The following is a 24767-nucleotide window of genomic DNA, read 5'->3' as shown; positions in this document are numbered from 1 at the left end:
GATGTGGTATATGTACACAATGGAATATTATTTAGCCATGAAAAAGAAGGAAATTTTGTTATTTACAGAAACATGGATGGAACTGGAGGACATTATTTTAGGTGAAATAAACCAAGCACAGAAAGACAAATATTGCATTTTCACACTCATATATGGGAACTAAAAAAATTGATCTCATGGAGGTAGTGAATAGAATGGTGGCTACCAGAGATTGGTAAGGATGGTGGGAAGGGGTAATGAGGAGGTGTTGGTTAATGGATAATACTGTTAAATAGAAGGAAAAAGTTCTAGTGTTCAATAGTGCAATAGGGCAACTACAGTTAACAATAATTTATTATATTTCAAAATAGCTAGAAGTTTTCAAAGATTGCCAACATAAAGCAATGATAAATGTTGCAGGTGAGTCATGTCCCAATTACCCTGATTTGATCATTATATGTTATATGCTTGTATCAAAATATAAAATGTTCTCCATGAATATGTACAATTATTATGTATCAATGAAAAAATTTTTTAAAAAAGGAAAAGGCAGTATTTGAACATATAATGACTGAGGCATTTCCAGAGATGGTGAAAGACATTAATCCTAACATTCAGGAAGGTCAATAAATCAAAAACAGAAGTGTTGGACCTGGTCCATATTGGCCTACAAGAGTTTATTGTTAAATGTTTTAGAACTTCGTAAGCCATTTGTTAACCACAGCCATCATCAAAAAACAAATTATATAAATTCACAATTAAACAAAATATTAAAACAAAGGCAATAAAGACTCAAAGCTTACCACAGTGTAATTATATTGTTACATCTCACTAAGCATAAGCTCTTGAGGTTATTTATGCCAATTATGTCTGTATAGTGAAAACACTACAGCTACTGCATATTCCTTCCAACTTGGCATTCAGTGATGTTACGCTGGTACCTTGAAATCAGCCATTGTGGGAATACTTATACTACAGATATCAGGGAATGCTACCATTCAGGATTGATTGATTGTTATTATGTAGACTTAAGAAAGTAATGGAGAGAATGTTAATGCTGATTAAACTTAAATGTGGCCAGCATGGTGTGTGTACACCTGTAGTCCCATCTACTTGGGAGGCTGAGGCAGGAGGATCGCTTGAGCTCTGGCTTTCGAGGTTACAGAGAGCTAAGATTGCACCACTGCACTCCAGCATTTCAACCTGGGTGACAAAGTATGACCCTGTCTCTAAAAAAAATTAAAAATAAAATAAACTTATAGCTGTTACATTGTATAATAACTAGCACAAAAAATTAAGGAACTATTCTTCCAGTATTCAAAACTGTTTCTGATTCAGCAAAGAAGTTGCTCATGTCATTGACAAAGGAGTGAGACATACCCTTTTGTTTTTTCATTTTTGTCTTGTTAACATAAATGAAAATATCAATCAACATTAATATTGGAATGACACTTTTTTGTCAACTGTAACCATAGGTTGGCTAAGGATACAAGAATTTAGCAAAAAGCAATGAAGTCATTTTGTAAAAATAAATTAGCATTTTGGAATTTAAAACAAAGTATATTATGTTCTTTATTATTATATGTAAATTATGTGCTATACATACTATATATCATAAACATTTATAATAAACTTATGTATGTACATATATGCATACTTTTGTTTTCCAAGACAGCTACTGCTAGGAACATTTACCAGCACACCACTGAATGTTTTCAAAGCAGCTCGTCAGAAAAGATAAACTGTCTATAAAAGAATGAAAAATTAGATGGACAATCAGAGTATTAATAGCCACATGTTAGCAAGGAAAATGTGGAGCAATATCTTGAGAATGCTAACAGGAAATGAAAAAGTCAACCAAGAATTATATAAATGAAAACTGTGTTTAATGAATAAGGGAAAAATGAAGTCAGTTTTCAGAGAGGTACAAGCTAATTTAATGCCAACTGTGATACTGTAATATAATAAGAAACAGATATTTGGTCTTCATTCCTGGTTCCTGGCACAAAGCTCCCAAATCCCTTGGAGTTTCATAAGTGATAGGAGCATCTTTTGTTCTAATGAGCAACTCTTGACATGCTCTTAGATAGCTTTAAGATAGGGCAGGAGCTGGTCACCAGACAGACAAAACCTTGATTAGAAGTTTGGAACTTTCAGCCTCACCCCACAACTTCTGGGGAGGGAAGAGAAGCTGGAGATTGAGTTAATTATCATACCTCCATGCGGAAACCTCCATGAAAAACCTATGAATGATAGGATTTGGAGAGCTTCTGAGCTAGTGAATGCATTCACATTTTGAGAGAATGACACACCCCAACTCGGTGGGGACAGAAGCTACTGTCCTTGGGACCCTTCTGGACCTTGCTTTATGTACCTCTTCATCTGGCTGTTCATCTGTATTCTTTATAATATCTTTTTGTAATAAACCAGAACAGCAAGTAAAATGTTTTCCTGAATTCTGTGAGCTGTTCTAGCAAATTATCGAACCTAAGGAGGTGACTGTGGGACTCTCCAACTTTGTAGCCAAATCAGAGAAGTGTGGGTACCCTGAGACCCAATACTTGTGGCTGGCATCTGAAGTAGGAGCAGTCTTGTGAGACCGGGTCCTTAATCTGTGGGGTCTGTGCTAAGTCTGGGTAGTTAGTATCAGAATGGAATCGAACTGTAAGATACCCAGTTGGTGCCTGGAAAGTAGAATTAGTTGGTGTGGAAAAAAACACCCACACATTTAGTGTCAGTAGTATTGTGAGCAGAAAGAGTTCACAGCAACAAACTGTCAGTAAAGGAACTTCTAGAGGCAATACTCCTAGAATATAAGGCATAAGAAGAGATGCTCAACAAAACAAAGGGTAAGCATGGAGCTAAACCTAAAACAACATTGACTATATAAAACAATTAAAATTATATGTCTAATTTGTGGGAACAAGAAAAAACAAGATAAAACTTAAACATAAGATTAAGTCATTTTAATAGTTGCTGGTATTGTTCTGGAAGAAAGTAAAAATATTTTATTAAGTTTAGATTTTATTAAAGTATATACATAAGTTGAATTTTTAGAGCAATCACTAGTAGAATAGGAAAAGAGTAAATACATATTAAACTTTTCCTATAAAGGGCCAGATAGTAAATATTTCAGGCTTGGTCCAAGAGGCAAAAATAAGGATATTGTGTAAGTACTGATGCAACAAGGGAGAAAAGAAATTTCTGCAATTATTTTATTGACAAATAATTGAGCATAATTTTTACTAATAAGAAAAATAGAATCCTTTGAATAACACTTCACTTATTTAGAGTCTAAAGTACTATATCATCAAATTGGTTGCTAATGAAAAAAGAAAAATGATTTCAATACAAAAGAAAGCAAGAAAGGAGGAAAAGAAAGGATCATATAAAATACATAAAATATATAAAATACAAAATGAGTTAGCTGAAGAAATTCTAAATATATCATTAATCAGAATAGATATAAATGATTCAACTCTCCTGCTAAGAGACAGTGTTCATCAGACAAGATTTTTTAGAAATCTAGTTTATAGTTCTTGTTTACAAGAGACACACTTAAAGTATAGTTCTTATTGCTCTTGTGAATCATGTGCTTTCTAGTACATTTTCTAATTGGTTATTGCTGGTGAATAGGAACTCCAGTTATTTTTTTTTCATGCAGATCTTAATTACAGCTAGGCTTTCTCAACTTATTTTAAAGACCAACACAGAGTGACATCAGCAAGATGACAGAATAGGACTTTCCAGCACTCATCCCATAGTGGAAACACCAATTTGAACAACTACTTATACATAAAAATACCTTCACAAGTGCTAACGAAGCCAAGTGAAAGAGTACATCATCTGAGGGTAGCTCAGAAGAAAGAAAAGATGCATTGAAAAGGGATTACATCAAACTAAAATCTTCTGCATAGCAAAGAAAACCAACAGAGTAAAGAAACAACCTATGGAATGGGAGAAAATATTTGCAAACCATGCAACTGATAAGGGGTTAATATCCAAAATATATAAGGAACTCAAAAAACTCAATAGCAAGAAAACAAATAACCCAATTAAAAATGAGCAAAGGATCTGAACAGACATTTTTCAAAAAAAGTATACAAATGTGACACAGGTTCATGAAAAAAATTCTCAGCATAACTAATCATCAGGGAAATTCAAATTAAACCCACAATGAGATATTACCTCACACCTGCTAGAATGGCTATTACAAAAATTACAATCTAAATGTTGGTGAGGATTTGAAGAAAGGGAACCATAGTACATTGTTGGTGGGAATATAAATTAGTACAGCCAGTATAGAAAACTGTATAGAGGGATCTCAAAAAATTAAAAAGAGAACTACCATACTATCCAGCAATCCAACATATATCTAAAAGATGTGAAATCAGTATGTCAAAGAGATGTCTGCATGCCCGTGTTCATTGCAGCATTATTTACAATATATAGGCTAGATATAGAATAACCTAAGTGTCCATCAACAAATAAATAGATAAATAAAATGTGAGATACACACACACACACACACACACACACACACACAATGGAATACCATTCAGCCTTTAAAAAGAAAGAAATCCTGTCCTTGGCAACAACATGAATGAAACTGGAAGACATTTTGTTAAGTGAAATAAGACAGGCACAGAAAAATAAATAGCACATGATCTCACTTATATGTGGAATCTAAAAAAGTCATAAAAACAGAGAGTAGAATGGTGGTTACCAGGAGTTGAAGGGGAGAGGATCAGGAAGATATTAGTCAAAGGATACAAAATTTCTATTAGGAGGAATAAATTCAAGAGATCTATTGTATGACATGGTGACTATAGTTAATAACAATGTAATATACTTGAAAATTGCTAAGAGAATAGATTTTAAGTGTTCTTTCTTTATTAAGGGATACATGGGTTGCTTTTGTAATGCTTGAGTGCCAGCGATAGGTGTGCCCACCACCCACACAGTATTAATTATATACATTAGGAAGGTTTTTCTCCCCTCCCCTCCTCCTCCCTCCCTCCCTGGTTGATTTCCACTGTTTTACTTCCCTCTGTGCACATGTGTGCTCATCAGTTAGCTCCAATTTAATAGTGAGTATATGTGGTGTTTGTTTTTCCATTCTTTAGATACTTCATTTAGGAGAATTGTCCCTAGTTCCATCCAGATTGTTGTAAAAGGTATTAATTCATCTTTTTTTATGGCTAAGCAGTACTCCATGGTATACATATACCACATTTTATTAATCCACTCAATAAAATAAATAATAAGAAAAAAGCCAACATAACCTTAATACCAACGTAATTTTTCATCTGTGATGGGCATAAAGATGTTCCTGGGAGATTATTAAAAATTAAATTACTAGGTTCAACTCGCAAAGATTCAGTTAAGATAGAGTAAAGGAATTTGTATCTTATTAAGTCCCTCTTCCCACGAGACACCCCTAGGCACTTATGATATATGTGGTTATGTGGGATGGGGACTAAACTTTAGGAAACATTGAAGAAGAGTTTGTTATAGAAATGCAAAGGTAATGTATGTTGTTAAATCAACCTCCATAATTCAATATATCAACAAAATAAAGAAGGAAAACTACAAATATTAGTTTCAATATCAATAGACATTTAAAAAATTAATAAAATTTAGCAGCACTTAACAATAAACTTAAAGATTTGCCAAGTAATTATCTTTACCATTAAGATCCAGAAACCAGGGAGTCTCACCAAAACTAATCAACCTTGTTTTACAGTTTATTGCATACTGATGGGGTTGGGGAAGTTGCCTCTTGCTTACCCAATATTAAACCTTACAACAAAGCTACGTGAATAGTATGGTACATGCATAGGAATAATTAAGTAGGTGACTGAAACCACTGAATAAAACATTCAAAAATGGGTTAAAAGAAGAAATGAGTACCTAATATGTGATCTAGTTAATATCTAAATTCAGTGGGGGGAATTAATGTTATTTAATTAAAAGATAGTAGTAAAATAACAGTCCATCTAAACAAAGACAAAGTAAGACCCTTACATGATACTATAAAAAATAAATTTCAGATAGATATCTGAATATAAAAAGAAAATCTACAAAAATATTTAAAAGAATGCAAAAAATATATGGATAACCTCAGAGTGGAATCAACCTGATAGAATCAACAACATAAAAGCCCTGAAACCATAATGGAAAAGAATAACAGATTTTTTCAAACTTGTTTTTAATGAGCTGTTACATATATACAAAAAGAGCACAAATCCTAGGTGACTAGCTAAATGAATCAGCACAAATCAAATACTCCTGTAAATACAACTAAGTCAAGAAATAGACTATCTCCAGCTCCCCAGAAGCCATCCTCACGCTTCTTCCCAACCCTATCCTCTCCCACTGCCCTAAAGGCAACCACTATCCATTTTGTAATACTTAATTTAGTTTTGTCTGTTTTTAAACATTAGGTAAATGAAAATTTGTATTTACATATACACACATAGAAAGACATACACACATACATATATATATTCTTTGGATTCTTCTTTTGCTTAACATGATGTTTGTGAAGTTCATCCAGATTTTGGGTATAGCTGTAGGTCATTCATTTCTAGAGCTTCACAGTGTTTCATCATATGACTAAATGATACTATAGGCATTTTGATGAATATTTGAATTCTTTCTAGTTTGGGAAGAGTTAAAAATAATGCTGCAAGAATAATTTTGCCCATACGTCTTGATGCACACACTCCTACTGGGTATATACTTAGGAATGCAAATTGCTCAGTTAAAGTGAAAGGGTATGTTTAATTTTAGTGGATACATCTAGTTTTCCAAAGTGGAATACCAGTTTATGCTTCAATTAGTGGTGCATTAGAATTTATTTTACATTACATCCTTGCCAAATTTTGTATTATCAGTCTTTTAAATTTTGGCTAAGAATGATAAATTCAACTACATAAAAATTATATATTTTTGTATCAATATAAATGTAAATTGTACTTATTGATAAGAAAATTATTGGATAAATTATTGCACATCCAAATTATAGGCTATTAATATAGTGTTAGAAAAAATGATTTAGATCTCTAGATATTTTCCTTAGGCGATATTCATGATATGTTGCTGCCTTAGTCAGTTTGGGCTGCTATAACAAAGTACTGTAGACTGGGTGGCTTGTAAACAACAGAAATTTATTTTTCACAGCACTAGAGGCTCGAAGTCTGAGATCAGAGTACCAACATAGTTGGATTCTGGTGAGGGACCTCTTCTGGGGTGCAGACTGGTGACTCTGGTTATATCCTGATATGGTGGAAAAAGACTAAACTATCTCTCAGGCCTCTTATTTTAAGGGCACTAATACCATTAATGAGGGCTCCACCCTCATGATCTAATTACCTCCCAAAGGTCCCACCTCCAAATACCACTATATTGGGGATTAGATTTTAACATAGAAATTTTAGGAGGACACATTCTATCCATAACAGTTGCCAAAAGAAAGAAAACATGCAGCACAGTAAAAAACCAAACCAAAGCTAAACCACAAAGGAAAAAATGAACAAAAACTCTCTTCACACTTGTGAATATGTACTTATGTGATCATAGGACATATCAAATATTTAAAATTTCTTATCTCAGGGGCTTAGAATAACCACAGTTATTACTATTATAAAAGCATATATTACCTTCATAATTAAAAAATGCAAACAAAAACAAACACCTATGACAAAAATAAAGAGTATACCAGCTATTAACAAGGCACTGCCCTGAATTGCGGTTATTTAAAAATCAGTAAGACACAGTTTCCCTTAAAGGTTTATCATCTGGTGGAGGAGTCAGCTTGGTAAAGAGACAATACTTTCATTGAATATTCAATTATTTCTGAGGGTTTAGCAAAAAAAAAGTCATTTCCCGTTATACCACACAAACTCTATATCACAAGATAATTTTGGATTTGTGAATAATCAATGTCAATTGTCTTTCCTTGGATTACCTTGAGAGAACCTTCTAAAATGAAAGGAATTTTTTCCTTCTCTTTTTCTTTTTCTTGATCTGATATCTCTGTTTTGCTGATTCCTTTGTTACCTATAACCAGAGAAAATTAAACTTCTTAGTAACTTTCTTAAATAAGGTATCATAGAAGGACCAAATCTCTGGGTTAGAGGAAATCTCAAAAGCTATCAAGTTCAACTTCCCATTTATTCATCTCTAAATTTTTTCTCACCATTTCCAGAGTGAACATCTGAAGTGGGACTAAACCACTTTGGTTATGGGGAACTTACAGTCTCTGGAGATAGTGCATCCCATTCTCAGTGTGTTGACATGTTGCAGCTTTTATTGAACTGGAATCCCTCTTCCTAAAGTTTTCACCTAATTAATCCTAATTTAACACTTTAAGATCACACTGACCACATCTAACTTTTCCTTCCATATTGAAACCTTTCTCTTACCATTGCAGTCATTCTACTTTGAAAGTTTACCCCTTGCTGGACTTGAGAGGCCTCAAACCGAATGCAATAACTACCAGCTGCATTCTGGTCCCAAACTGACCATTTTCTGGATGTTCACAGGCAATTAGATATGGAACTTTTGATCTGTTCAGTAGTATTATAAAGAAAAAGGCAGTCAACTCACAATTTTTCCTACCAATAGACAAGTATGGCCCTAAACATGAGTGTTAGAGGGAAGAATTAACTCTTCTTTTAATATAATCCCATCCATTTTTTTAGGTACTTAGTGCTTTCCTGCTGGGCCCCTCATCAGGAAGAAGACTGAGCTGATGGATTATACAACCATTTTGGTAGTTATGGTAAATGATTCATCATTGACTTGGTTTTATAAGTTTTACTTTAGAATAATACCATGTGCCAACTCCTCTGGTAATTGATAGAGGTAGTAAAAATTTTGGAAATCATATAGCTTTTCTTTTTTATGAGAAATCACTCTTTATGTTGGCTATCATAAACAATGAACACTATTAACAGGGAGTCCATTTCCTTTGCACAAACTCAAAGAAATATCCTTATTTTATAGATAAATTACCTAATTGTTTCACCTCTTTTCTTTATCAAGTATCCTTTTAAAGGTCTACTTTACCCTGACACCGTCTTTTCCTTCCCCCCAAAAAGGTATGTATTAATCTAAGATCCCATCAAGTACCTGCCACAGGTCTCCAAAAATCCCTTTTCTCTCTATTTCTAGATTCCCACTCCTAGTTAGTCTTGGGACCCTTCTGTTTGCTGTTCTAACGAAGGTCTTGTTTTAATATCATTTTTGCAATTTATAATTATTTTAATGGAGACTTACTAACTGAATTTACCTCATATATTGTCATCACATCTTAACTAGCTTAACCTACCAATACTACCAATGAAGACATATGGAATTCCTCTAACACATAAAACTTTAAAAAATTATGTAAAATTTTTATTTATTTTGATGATTTAATTTTTTTTTTTTTTTTTTTTTTTGAGACAGAGTCTCGCTCTGTTGCCCGGGCTAGAGTGAGTGCCGTGGCGTCAGTCTAGCTCACAGCAACCTCAAACTCCTGGGCTTAAGTGATCCTACTGCCTCAGCCTCCCGAGTAGCTGGGACTACAGGCATGCGCCACCATGCCCGGCTAATTTTTTGTATATATATATTTTAGTTGTCCATATAATTTCTTTCTATTTTTAGTAGAGACGGGGTCTCGCTCTTGCTCAGGCTGGTCTCGAACTCCTGACCTCGAGCGATCCACCCGCCTCGGCCTCCCAGAGTGCTAGGATTACAGGCGTGAGCCACCGCGCCCGGCCTTTATTTTGATGATTTAATTTTTTAAAAATTATTATGGGCACATAATAGTTGTATTAAATATATCTTTATGGGGGTACATGTGATGTTTTAATACAGGCATACAATGTGAATTAATCAAATCAGGGTATTCATCACTTTAGGCTTATCATTTCTTTGTGTTGGGAACATTTCAATTTCACTCTTTTAGTTATTTAAAAGTATACCTTAACTTATTGTTGATTATAGCCACTTTCTTGTGCTATCAAACATTGTTCATTCTATCTATCTATATTTGCACTCATTAACCACTCTCCCCCCTACCCTTCCAAGCCTCTAGTAACCATAATTCTACTCTCCATCTCCATCAGTTCAGTTGTTTTTCATATTTGGCTCCTGCATATGAGTGAGAACATGCGAGATTTGTCTTTCTGTGCTTGGCTCATTTCACTTAACATGATGTTCTCCATTTCCATCCATGTTGTTGCAAATGGCAGGATTTCTTTTTTTGTGACTATATAATTATGTATATGTACCACAATTTCTTTATCCATTCATCTGTTGATGAGCAATTAGGTTTATTCCATATCTTGGCTACTGTGAATAGTGTTACAATAAACGTGGGGGGTGAAGATATCTTTTTGATATCCTGATTGCCCCTCCTTTGCATATATATCATCAGTGGGATTGCTAGGTCATGTAGTAGTTCTATTTTTAGTTTTTTGAGGAACCTCCTACCATTCTCCATAATGGTTGCACTAATTTACATTCCCACTGACAGTGTACCAGGGTTCCCCTTTTCTCCACATCCTTGCCAGATTCGTTACTGCCTGTCTTTTTTATAAAAGCCATTTAATTGGGGTGAGATAACTTCTCATTGTAGTTTTGATTTTCATTTCTCTGATGATAATGATGGTGAGGATTTTTTCATATACCTGTTGACCATTTGTATGTCTTCTTTTGAGAAATTCCTATCCAGATACTTTGTCCATTTTTAATTGGATTATTTGATTTTTTTCTTATTAAGTTGCTGGAGCTCCTTCTATATTCTAATTATTTAATCCTTGTCAGATGGGTAGTTTGCAAATATTTTCTCCCATTCTGTGAGTTGTTTCTTCCCTTAGTTGATTGTTTCCTTTGCTGTACAGAAGCCTTTTATTATAGCTTGAGATGATCCCATTTGTCCAATGTTGCTATGGTTACCTGTGGTTTGGGGCTATTACTCAAGAAATCATTGCCTAGACCAGTGTCCAGAAGCATTTCTCCAATGTTTTCTTTTAGTAATTTCATAGTTTAAGGTCATAGATTTAAGTCTTTAATCCATTTTGATTTGATTTTTGTATACAGTGAGAGATAAGGGTCTACTTTCATTCTTCTGCATATGGATATCCAGTTTTCCCAGCACCATTTATTGAAGAGACTGTCCTTTTCCCACTGTATGCTCTTGCCACTTTTGTCGATGGTAAGTTCATTATAGATGTGTGGATTTATTTCTGAGTTCTCTATTCTGTTCCATTGGTTGATGTGTCTATTTTTATGCCAATACCATGCTGTTTTGTTTACTACAGCTCCATAGTATTAACACATAACAATTTACACTACAGATAAAATCTTCCAGATTTGACAGGAAGTTAAGTCAATACAAAACAAATATTCTATTATCCCACTCAGTTACAATTTTATCATATTTGGAATGCAGCTATTCTACTTATTAAAGGAAGTGAAGAGTCACAGGAAATTTGTGGGCAATTCTTTTTAATCTTAAAATATTCACAGACTTCATTTAATTAAAAATAGGAGAAAGTCCTTGGATTTTATTTTATGTATAAGTTGAACTAGTTACTTACTTTTAGATTTTTTAGGGGAAAAGATTTTGCTAGCAGAAATTTTGGCACTAGTAGAAGATTTCAATTCCACCTCAGCTTTAGTCCTAATAATTTCCTCAGCCATTTTAGATTCCTGATATATAGCTTCTTCTTTTGTGATCCAATCCTGAATGGATTTTGCAACAAGTTCCAAATAATTCCTAAACAAAACAAAGAAGAGCAGATGTCAATTAATTGAGTTATTATTAAAGTTAATTAATACTTAAGATACAGACTGCTAATAAACTTTTCAAAAATGAACTGATCCTAAACTGCCCATGTAACGAATATAATGAACTTGGATATACCCTAAATGCATTTTGTACAAGTCAGTCAAACAAATATCCAGTGAGCATATAAAAAACACCTAACTTCATTCATAAAGGCATGCAAATTTAAAAATGGGATCTTTCTATCCAAGTGAAGGATTAAGTTTGATAATACCAAGAGTTGATGACAGCTTGAAGAGAGAGTCACTCTCATGATTGTCAGCTGGAGAACAATATAGTGCAATCTCTTTTTAAGGGAATTTTATAGTACATTACAAATTCTTTTTTTTTCTTTGATTAGGATTAGATTTAATATATGGAGAAATTTGGGGGAGAGCTAATAACCTTATAACTTTGTGTCTTTCCAACTTCTGTAGGTGATCTATAGGTCATTAAGTCTTTTTAAATGTATCTTAATAACTGCTTATAGGTATTTAATATTCTATCTTATCATAAATAATATTTTAAAATTTCTTTTCTTTTTCACAATTAATTTGCTATTTTATTTTTTTTCCACTTTTATCCTTTCTTATTATTTATTTAATTTCAGAATATTATGGGGGTACAAATGTTTTGGTCACATAAATTGTCTTTGCACAGATTGAGTCAAATTATAAGCATAACCATCCCCCAGACAGCACGCACCACACCCATTAGGTGTGAATTTATCCATCCCCTTCTCCCTCCTCCCACCTGCTGGATCCCTGGTGAATCCCTTTTAATTCTTAAGTTAAATCATGTCTTTCTTCTGTTCAGAACATTTTAATGAATCTGCATCTTAAATAAATATCGTAACAGTTATAAGTGATTTAAAAGGAGAGAACACAGACTCATATATACAGGCAAATCAGCATTCAAATGACAGGACAAAATAAAGAAAAAGCATGCAATGACTCAGGAAGTTTACCACCCATAGGTACTTTCTGAAAGAATTATTCACAAATGTATTCCAGTTGCATAAAAAAAAAAATCACGGAAAGAAGATAACAGTGGATATAAGTAAAAGGGTCAAAAAAAAAAAAAAAAGAAAAGAACTACAATTTACGATTAAATGTAAACAATTATGCCACTTACTTGAGATTAAAAACTATTACTTTAAAATTGGAAACAACATTTCTGGACAATTTCAAAATGGAAAATAGGGCATTTGTTGGAGGTAAGTGAAAGTATGCTAAAATTTTAAAATATTTTTTGGAAAATATTAATACTCATTAACTCAGATATGATATGAAAATGTTTAAATATGTGACTTAAAAGGATAAGTATAACGTCTAGAAGAATGTAAATAGAATTGTAACTTTAAAAAAATCAGACTCCCAGCATGCAATAAGAGTAGTCAATCTAACAAATGGAAGGGAAGAGATTAATATCAAAATAGAAACATTTTTATAAAATTAAATTGTAAGAATGAAGCTAAACACATCATCTATAAAAATGAAAGTGATTAGATTAAATTATTTAAAATTTAAAATCCTTAAAATTATTATTATTATTAAAATCCTTTAAAAGATGGAGGCTATCAGAGTGACTAAAAAAATTCAAGACACTATTTAAAAGAGATGCAGCCACAAAACAAAATGATGCAGAAAAATAAAAGTTTGGCACATGGCTGATGAAGAAGCCAGAAGCCAGGGTATTTGATGACTTTTGTGAGTAGCTGTACTATCTCTGAGGCCCTGCCCAAGTCTAGATTTCTTGCTACAGGAGAAAAATAATCCCCTTATTGTTTTAACCACTGTAGTCAATTTTCCACTGACATAGCAAAATGCAATTCCTAGCTGACATGTAAAATGATTAGGAAAGTTTTACCAGCAAATTATTACATAAAGAGAGACTGCCCAACAATATTAATATCAAACATGGTTAAAAAGCATTAAAGGGAACACAGATGGACATTTTATCAGATTGATAAAAATCACTCATTAGGAAGGGTGCTTCTAAAAACATAGATTCAAAATAAAATTTACACACCCATATGCGCACACACAACTAATAGAATGGAAAGTAGACAAATCCATATTCATAAAGACACCTATTCACACATCCCTTTCAGAAACAAACATTTATTATGAAAATACTCTGTTTAATTTTATGCCAATAGAGTGAAAAGTCTAGATGTCAAGTGTGATTCCCTAGAAAGAAATTACTCAAATTGACTGAAGAATTAGAAAACGTCAGTAGAGGATTAACTTTGGAAGAACTGAAAAGGTAGTAGACAATTGATTCTTCATCCCTTCACATTGCCATCTCTTTCCTCAGGCAGTTTTGTCTAACCCTGGGAAACCACTAGCTCAAAATGATTAACCATGTAAAGTGTTATTATTCTTGTTAAAGTGGATAAGATATGTGAATAAAGGGTTTGTGAATAAAGGGTTAGCAAAAGAGCCTTGAAAATGACCTTGTAGTCCAACTTCTGACAGTATTGTTTTTTAGGAACTATACAGTTAAGGTAAACATGGAATGTTTTGACTGCCTTGTGTTCTGTGAAATCCCAGATCTATGGGCTTATACCTTCAAGAGGCAACCGAGAGTGGGCATGCAGGTTTTGGTGGGAAACTGAGGCTGTGGCTTTTCTCTGTGAAGGGGACCCACACAGTACCTTGGTGCTCATCTTCAAGCCATACACAACCAGCATGGGTGAGGGAAGAAGCAAAGGAAACTATGTACTGTGGCAACTGTTGAGTCTCTTGCTGAGAAGATGCTGGTCATGCTGTGTTTTCTGCCCTGTATTCTTTTATAAAGCTAAATAAACACAGAATTGGATTAAAGCCTGTTGCGTTGTGTGACTCTATATCCATAACCATCCCTGTGCTGGAGCGCCAGGTCATAAAAGAACATATATAATTGCCAATTTATTTCATGAGACTACCATAACATTGATATATATCTAGTGGTATATTTTACACATTTGGGAGAATATTATAAAAATCGCTGAGAAGCAAGTTATGGAGCACATTTTATAAAATAGATTACTGAGAGATGAAAATGTTATATATAAGTGATTTATCCATTTTAATAAATTATAAAGTCCACACAAGTCAATATACTGGCTTTTATTATTGATACTCAATTCATGATAATTCAAAGCAAAGTGCAGCTAAAATTTTTATTGATGAGATGAGGAGTGGGAAAAGGCAGGATTTCCCTTTGATGAAAGTGTGTTTTTGCATGTTTAATCCTAGGATTTGGCTTTTCTAGGTACTCTATAATTTTGTTTCTAATGTCAATTGTATCTTTTATTTTTTAGACATTATATTTTCTAACAATTTCTTGTGGTGCACAACAATGCAAATAAAAATATAATTTCAAGGTAATTTCTCCCATTATTTCATAACTATTCTGTAGATCGCTTTGGGATTTTCCTGCATAGATAATCATCTCAACTGTCAATAATTATATTTTCATCTCTTCAATTCTTATACATTAAAGTTATGTTTATTAAATTATTGTGCTGGTTTAGACTTTCATTGAATGTTGATTAGAATAAGTGATAGTGGTCTTCTCTGTCTTGTTTCTATTAATAATTTTATACAGTATGTTTCCAACATTTCCCATTAAGACTGATATTTACCTCTTAATGGCTTCAAGAGCATATAGAAGACCATGGCATAATTTTCTTTAATGTGCTGAGAAGAATTTAACTGTCAATCAAGAAATATATACTGAGAAAAATTATCCTTTATGAGCAAAGCTAAAATGCAGACATTTTTAGTGAACAAAATTGATTTCATCACCAAAGATCTTCATTATGGGAATTTCTAAAGCCCTTACTCCCAGAAGAAATGGAATAAAATGATTTTTATTCCTAACATGATTTTATTCTTGGTAATAGTTATTCATGCCTTCTTTTTTTGTAATTAGTCTTGTATAAAAGATTTATCAACTTACACAAACATTGGCTGCAAAAACAAATAAAATAAACTGTCTAAATTTTGAGGTAAAACATCAGCATAGAAATTAAGACATACTACAATGATATAAAATATGGAATGGGGATATATGAAATTAAAGAATTCTATTGTGCTTGTATAATATTATTTGGGTAGAAGGTAAAGCCACTGACTTTAGACTTTGTTAATTTAAAAATGTATAATACTTTATTTTTGGTTTTGTTGGTGTGCTTTTGGTCTCAAATGCAAGAAATCATTGCCAAGACCAATGTAAAAGTTTTATGTTTAAGTCTTTAATCCATTTTGATTTGATTTTTGTGTTTGACTTAAGATGGAAATCCAATTGCTTTTATTTTTCAATTGACAAATAAAAATTATATATATTCATCAAGTACAACATGTTTTGAAATATGTATACATTGTGGAATGGCTAAATTGAGTAATTAACATATGCATTATCTCATATATAATTTTTGTGGTGAGAACATTTAAAATTAGAAATCCAATTTCATTCTTTTCCATATGGATGATCAGTTTTCTGACTACCATGTGTTGAAGAGACTACCCTTTTTCCCATTTTATGTTTGTGGCCCCTGTGCTGAAGATCAGTTGCCCATACATATGTGGGCTTATTTCTGAACTCTTTATTCTGTTCCATTGGTCTGTATGTCTGTCTTTATGTCAGTACCACACTGTTTTAATTACTGTAGCTTTGTTCTATATTTTGAAATCATGAAATGTGATGCCTCTAGCTTTGTTCTTCTTTCTCGAGATTGCTTTTGCTATTAGAGATCTTTTGTTTCACACAAATTTTGGCATTGTTTTTTTCTATTCATGTGAAAAATGATATTGGAATTATGATAGGGACTTAACTGAATCTGTGGAACACTTTGGGTAGTATATACTTTTTATTATTAATTCTTCCAATTCATGAATGTGTGGTATCTTTACATTTATATGTGGCTTCTTTAATTTCTTCCATCAATGTTTTATAGTTTTCAGTGTACTGACATTTCACCTCTTTTGTTAAGTTTATTTTTAAGTATTTTATTCTTATTGATGGTATTGGAAATGTGTTTGCTGTCTTATATTCTTTTTTGGATAGTTCTTTGCTAGTATAAAGAAACACAACTAATTTTTGTATGTCGATTTGTATCCTGCAAGATCACTGAATTCATTTATTAGTTCTAACAGTTTTTTTGTGGAGTCTTTAGTATTTTCTATATATAAGATCATGTCATCTGCAAACAAAAAAAAATTACTTCTTCCTCTCTGATTTGGATGCCTTTTATTTCTTCCTTTTGTTTAACTACTCTTGCTAGGACTTCTAGTACTATCTTGCATAGAAGTGGTGAGAGTGGGTATCCTTGTCCTGTTCCTGATTTTAGAGAAAAAGCTTTCAGCTTTTTATCATTGACTATGATATTAGCAGTGGGCTTCACATAGATGGCCTTTATTATGTTGAGGTACATTTCTTCCATACCTAATTTGTTGAGAGTTATTTTTATCATGAAAGGGTATTAAATTTTGCCATAGGATTTTTATTCTTCATTCTGGTGGATCACATTTCAATATGGTGTTTCACACTTCAATATGGTGTATCACATTTATTGATTTTTATATATTGAACCATTCTGGCATTCCAGGTATAAATCCCACTTGATCATGTTGAATGATCCTTTTAATGTGCTGTTGAATTCGGTTTGCTAGTATTTTGTTGATGACTTTTGTGTGTATGGTCACCAAGGATAATGGTCTGTCATCTTCTTGTGGTGTCCTTCTCTGGCTTGGGTATCAGGGGAATGCTGGCCTCATAAAATGAGTTTGGAAGTATTCCCTCTTCTTCAGTTTTTTGGAAGAGTTTGAGAAGGACTGTTGTTATTTTGTTAAATGTTTGGTAGAATTTACCTCACCATGGATCGTGGTCTTCCTTTGTTGGGAGGATTTTTTTAAATTACTGATTCAATGTCCTTAGTTGTTATTGGTCTGTTCAGATTTTCTATTGCTTCATGTTTCAGTCTTTGTGGGTTGTATGTTTCTAGTAATCTATTCACTCCTTCTAGGTTATTCAATTTGTTGGTATATAAATGTTCACAGTAGTCTCTTATGATCTTTTGTATTTCCTCAGAGTAGTGCCCTGAAGTATTCAATGTGTGCCTTCCCCCAATCTCACAAAACCAAGCTAGCCACTGAAATCCATGTGCTGTCTGTAGGGGTTCTCACGCATCCTCTGGGGAAGCTTGCACTTGCTGTCTGTGGAGGATTGCTCATGCCTTCTGTGGGAATGCACACATGCCATTTGCGGATGCTCATATGTACCTTCTTGATGGAGTCCCCAAGCCAGTTAGTAGGTTCTGTGGCTTGGTTTTAACATCTGCCTAGTGGTTGCTGTGAGCACTATCTATTTTCCCTATTCCTAGGTTCTCTCAGACTATTCAGTCGTGATGTTCCCCTCAGTCATTTGGGTAGGGCCAGGTTGAATGGAACCTTTGGGCAATATCCTGTGGGTCTAAAAAGGCTGGGTGCTCACTCAACTCTCATTTTTCCCTTGTGAAGAAATTGGGAGAAATTGTGGGCCAAGAGTTTTCTCTTGGCACTGAGATAATGCAGACAAAGTGGAACTGATCTTCTTACCCTCTTCAATGTGTCTATTCTTGGTGTTTTTTATTGAATGTGGTGCCAGGATCTCTTACTGGACTCCCATGTTTCCAGAGAAGTATTCTTGTGGATAGCTGTCAACATTGTTGTTTCTGTGGGGGTATGAGCATGGCATATTCCATTAGACATCTTGCTGCTATGACACTCCTTGTTTTTTCTCTTTCTGTAAAAAATTTCAGTGGGATTTTGTAGGATTGTATTGAATCAATATATTGCTTTGAATAGTATGGACATTTTAAAAATATTAATTTATAGGCGAAGTACCTAAATAGACCTTTCTCCAAAGAAAACATACAAATGGCCACCAGGTTTAGGAAAAGGTGTTCAACATCACTAATCATGAGGGAAATGCAGATCAACACCACAGTAAGACATTACCCCACACCTGTTGGGATGGCTGTTATAAAGAAAAGAAAAGGAAAGAAAAGATATCAAGAATTGGCAAGGATGTGAAGAAATTGGAACCCTTCTTACACTGTTTGTAGGAATGTAGAATGATGTAGGCACTATAGAAAATAGTATGGAAGTTCCTCAAAAAATTAAAAATAGAACCAGAGGATCCATCAATCCAACTTCTGGGTATTTATCCAAAAGAATTGAAATCAGAATCTAGAAGAATTCTGCACCCCCATGTTCACTGTAACATTTTGACAATAGCCTAAATATGGAAACGACTCAAGGGTCTGTGGATGGATAAAGAAAATATGGTACATACACACGATGGAATATTATTCAGCCTTAAAAAAGAAGGAAATCTGCCATTTGTGGCAATAGGCATAAACCCAGAGGACATTATGCTGAGTGAAATAAGCCAGCCACTGAGAACAAATACTGCATTATTGTATTTATATAAGGTATCTAAAACAGTCAAATTTATAGAAGCAGAAAATAGAATGGTAGTTTCCAGTGGCTGAGAGGAAGGAAATGAGGAATTATTTTTGAATTGGTATATAGTTTCTGTTATGCAAAATGAATAAGATCTAGAGATTATTATTTATAGTTAATAATATGGTATTGTTCACTTTAAGATATGGTGAAAGGATAGATCTCATGTCCAGTGTTCTTAAACACAACACCACAACTGAACAGAAGGACATTTTTGAAGGTAATGGGTATATTTAGTACCTTGTTTGTGGTGATGGTATTACAGGTGCATGTAATCATCCAAACTCTCAAAATGTGTACATTAAATGTGTACAATTTTATGTATATCAATTATACCTCAATAGAGCTAAAAATGTATATCATAATTTCTAAAGAATGAATTAAAAGATGTAGCATCTGTTACTCTAGTAGAAATAAGCAAAGTGGAATTAAAAAAATAAAGAAACAAAAAATAACAAATAAATGACAATATTAGATGGTTGCAATTAATTCAAATATATGAGCTAGTTTCTCAACTAAGAGCCAAATACTGACAGACTAAATTTAAAAAAATACAGCCATACACATTTTACAAGACATAAATGGGTGGAAAAGAATATAGAAGGTAAAATATTAAATTAAAAGTTTTGCATAGTTTATCAATATCAGACAAAATATATATGATAAAATCTGTGTAGACATATCAATATTAAACATAACATTGATATTGGATAAAATTGACTTGAAAGCAAAAAGCAGTCCTAGAAATACAGAGGAACATTACATAATGATAAAAGATTCATCAGGAAGATATAACAAACCTAATATTGTATTTATTTAACAATATAACTGCAACATGCATAAAACCAAACACTGATAAAATAAGGATAAATTGATACATTCACCTAACATTGTGAGTTTTTTAAAAAGGTTTTTTCTCATTAATTGATTGACCAAATTTTCAAAAATCCAAAAGAATGAGGAAGATTTAAAAAGTCTAACTCTGCAATCAAAAATTGGAAAATACACTTTCTTATCACACAAATTGGAGAATTTATAAAAATTCACCACATACTAAACAACAAAGCAGGTATCTACAAATTTCATTGCCTCAGTATTCTTAGAACATGTTGTCTGACAACAATATTTTGAAACTGTAACAAAAGTGTAACATATAGTCAAGTGTTTAAAATTAAAACACATTTCTATGTAATCCATGGGTCAAGTTAAGAAAGGATAATGAAAATTAGAAATGAAAGATAATGAAAATACTATCAATCAGATACTTTGGAGTGTTGCTAAGGTGGTATTTAGGGAGAGTTCACCTTAAATGCTTATAAGGTAAAAGACAAACAAACAAAAAGCAACAATTCAAAATCATGAGATAAGCTTTTATTAATAATTTAAGAAGTTAAAGAATATCAGAATAATCTAAGGAAATTAAATAGAGGAAATAAAAAAGATGAGAGCAAAATTAAATGAGATAAAAAGGGAGAAAGAATCATAAATCAACAGTGATTTCTTAAAAATATTAATCAAGCTGGCAAACCTTTGGCAAGATTGATCCAGAAACATATAAAGAAATCACAGATTAAAAAATATTAGGAACCAAAAAGAATACAGATAAAAATAACACAGATTTAAAAGATAAGGGAATATTGTAATCAATTTTATACTTGCTTCAAAAACAAGTAAAATGGTCAAATTCCTAGAAAAATATAAATTATAAACCTAGTTCAAAAGTAAATAGAAAACCTGAAAAGTCTAATAACCATGACAGAAGTTGAACCAGTAATTAAACATCTCCTCTGGTCCAGATGTTTTTATCTATAAGTTTTACCAAACATCAAAAGAACATATATCTAAATTTTCCACAAACTATTAATATTTTAGAAAATAAAAAAAATACTTAAAAGGGGAGACCATTCTCTAGATAATTTATGAGGCTAATATAATCTCAATACCAAAACCAGACAAGAACATATAAAGAAAGGGAAATTACAGCTAAATCTTGCCCATGAATACAGAGGCAATATTCTAAACAATATATTACAAAGCAAATTCAGCAATTTACAAAGAAGATAGCATATGAACAAATTTGTCTTACCATGGGAATGCAAGTTTGGTTCAACATTAGAATATCAATTAATATTAATGAAATTTAGCACTTTCACAGATTAAAGAAAAAAATGTGAACATCTAAATTGATAAAGAACAATCATTTGATATGACTTAATAATCATGTGTGATTAAGAACTCACAGCAAACTAGTAACAGTTTTTTAACTTAAGGAATATTTATACAAATCCTAGAGCAAAAAACATACTTAATTTTTAAATACTCAAAACATTTCCTTTCAAATATAGAACAAGACAAGGGTGTCCTCTCAAAATTATACTGTCAGTCCTAGTCAACAATTAAGACCAGAAAAGAAATAAAAGTGTAAGTACTGGCAGTGAAAATGAAAACAAAGAAAAACACAGATTAACAGTTCAAGATATTATTATATATTGGCACACCTACTATGTTCCTTAACATAAAAATTCATTTTATGACTTTAAAATGTGTTTCTGTATGCCCACACATAATATGTTCCTCTAATTCTTCTGTAAGGCCATTCTATATATCTTTCTGTATCCCTTAGGCCTAAAACAATGCCAAATTAATAATAAATACCAAATATACATTAACCAACATTGAAATAATAATGAAATACCCTTGTTGTTAATGAGAGACAGCAAAGTTCTAAGAGAGCAAAGAAATAACTAAGAAGCTGGGAAGAAAAAAAAAAATCCCCAATTGCTAGATTTCTCAGTTTGCTGGAAACCTGACAGCTGTGTTAATATGTCATTCTCTGGAATCTTCTCCAGATCAAGGGAGTTACCAGAAACCAGTATGCAGAATGTCATGTTTTGTAGATCCTACTTGAAATCTCTCAGAAGCAGTTTTATTGTAGTCTAATTGAATCAAATGTAATTTAATAACATCCCAAGTGGGCTCCATGAGGGCAAGAATAATGTCTGTCTTTTTTAGTGGTATAGCTTCAATGCCTATCACAGTGCCTGGCATGTGTAGACGTTTAATTCAGTGAGCTGAATTTAATCTGTAGTACTACACAAATGTTTTCCTTGACTTGAACCACCTAGCTTAGGCTAAAGAACTAAAACTGAAATAACAAAGTAACTAACAAGCTAATTAAATTCAACTAACTATCCAATTAACTAAAATATCTAAGCTGGTTACCTGAATCCAACATTGGAGTGAAGAGCAATATTCCAATATTCGCAATGCTGACGTTGTATATTCATCGGATTATGAAAGACTAAAAGTAAAGAGTTGTCTTGGGTATGGTAGTAAGAATCAACACACCTATATTGCTGATGGGCTTCTTGAAGAACCTGAAAATCAAAGCAGTTGCATTGCAGTGTCTTTTTTTTTTTTTTTTTTTTCCAAGAGAAGAGTCTCCTGCTAGGACATTTCTTTGCCCCCTTTTTCTTCCTCCAAGTTGTTAGCCAAATTGAAAGTTCCAGAGGATTCTTTCCTAACTGCTAGAAGGTGAGAGCATAAATGGTGGATAGTCTTACAGGCATTTCAGCAAATCTTATAGCAAAATAAATTCTAGGCTCCAGGAATAGAGGCATTTACTACTAGTGTTCCTCATTAAGGTTGGTAGATAATAATAAAGTCCAGCAGTTATTTATCCAGCATTTTCCAGGCTTTCATATAGATCATCTCATTTTATCACCATTAAAAACCCCAGATAAATAGGTGCTATGGACTAAATTGTGCCCTCCCTCCCAATTTATAAGTTGAAGCCTTATCCCTCAGTGTGATGGTATTTGGAGATGGGGTTTTGGGGAGATAATTAGGTTTAGAAGAAGCTATGAGGGTAGGGCCGTCATGATAGGGTTAGTGCTCTTATAAGAGGCACCAGAGAGCTTGTTCCCCTCCTCTCCCTGTCTTTCCCCTTTCTCCTCCCCCTCTCCCACTCCCTCTCTCTGCCATGTGAGGACACAGTGTGAAGGCACAAACCAGGAAGAGAGACCTTACTGGAACCCAACCATGCTGGCACCCAGACCTTGGACTTCCAGTCTTCAGAACTGTGAGAAAATAAATCTCTGTTGTTTGAGCCACACGGTCTATGGTATTTTGTTATGGCTGCCCGAGCAGACTAAAACAATAGGTATGCTTCTTTTTCCTATAAGAAATTCTCATTTTTCAGCACAAACTGGGGCTAAGAGAGGATAAGAACCAAGAATACAGAATTTATGTGTTCTGGTGCCAGAGCTCATACCAGTCTTTCGACTCTAAATTTTACCATTTCACATTCCAGAGGGTGCTTTCCACTATGCCATGCTGTATTATAGTGAAATAAGGTGAGTGGTCTTTCAGACACATATTGTTTCTACTTGTCCCAGTTCTGGTCCTTTCTAAAACATACCACTCTGAGCAGGCACTGCAATGACAACCACCAATGGAGGGACATAGTGGTCAGCTGCTTATTCTGCTTCCTTTTTACTACCAATCAACAACAAGGAAATTGTCCATAGGAAAATAAATTAGACAGCTGTGGGCTTTTGTTTTTGTTTCCAACATCAATCTGATGTAGGCAGCTTTTGGTTCTCTATTCTTTGGATAAACTGAAGGCATGGAATTTCATATTATGCTAGGAAAGGGCTGCTTTAGTTTTGCTTTCAATTCTACACTGGTAGCTTAACCAAAACAATACATTTATTTCCCCAATCTAGCCTCCTGTATAAGTGTCTTTATGGAGTGGCACTTAAACTTTTACATCTGTTCCCTGAGAGCCGATATAAGAAACATGCACGTGGTGAATATCTCTGCATTAAAAAAATGCTACATAGGGTACAGTCCATTACTTAGTGACTTTTTTGAAAGGCAAATTCCTCTCAGACTATAAACCCAGAAAACAAATGTGTTCATTTATGATGAACATATATCCTTCCTTTTATTAGATAATAAGAGCTCTGCAATCTTGTTTGCATATTTGCTTTGAGTATTAGGAAATGGAGCACTAAGTTTCTCAGAGCTATAGCTACTCCCAATCAATGTCTGAAAAGTTTTCATATCATATCTTCTCCTTTTCTATAATTGGCTTTTGCCCTTTATTCCATATTAATATTATTGGTCTGATATTTAGTTAAGTATTTCATTAAAAACGAATATCTATTATGTGGTAGGCACTGTGCAGGTACTGGGAAAACAAAAACAAACAAGATAGATAAGCTTTTCCTCTAAAATATGACTAAGATTTTTCTGGGACCATAGGTGTGTGACTTTATAGATCATTCTGGAGTTCAGAGAAGTGTGTCTAAGTAGATGAAATTGATGGAATATCCGATATGTAGAGAGTGGATTGGAGTAAAGCAAAAATGGAGGTAGGTGCCAATTAGGAGGATATTGCAGTGGAACGAGAGAATGTAGTGAGATGGAAGTAGCGGCAGTTGTGATGGAGAAGAGCTTGAAGATATATT

General features: G+C 33.3%; 1 protein-coding gene across 1 annotated transcript in view; it reads right to left on the bottom strand.

Moving 5' to 3' along the window:
- SPAG17 (sperm associated antigen 17) overlaps positions 1-24767 on the bottom strand; it is a 227296-nt gene that overhangs the window by 73346 nt on the left and 129183 nt on the right. Inside the window, exons 18-20 of the mRNA XM_069478902.1 lie at positions 22516-22670; positions 11574-11752; positions 7952-8043 (exon numbers count right to left, since the gene is read on the bottom strand). Coding sequence (XP_069335003.1) covers positions 7952-8043; positions 11574-11752; positions 22516-22670 — 426 coding nt within the window. The remainder of the gene's footprint in view (positions 1-7951; positions 8044-11573; positions 11753-22515; positions 22671-24767) is intronic.

This window comes from Eulemur rufifrons, chromosome 8 (genome assembly GCF_041146395.1).
Source record: "Eulemur rufifrons isolate Redbay chromosome 8, OSU_ERuf_1, whole genome shotgun sequence".
Taxonomy (NCBI): Eukaryota; Metazoa; Chordata; class Mammalia; order Primates; family Lemuridae; genus Eulemur; species Eulemur rufifrons.
The sequence above is the reverse complement of the archived record's forward strand: the minus strand, read 5'-3'. Positions and strand labels throughout refer to the sequence as shown.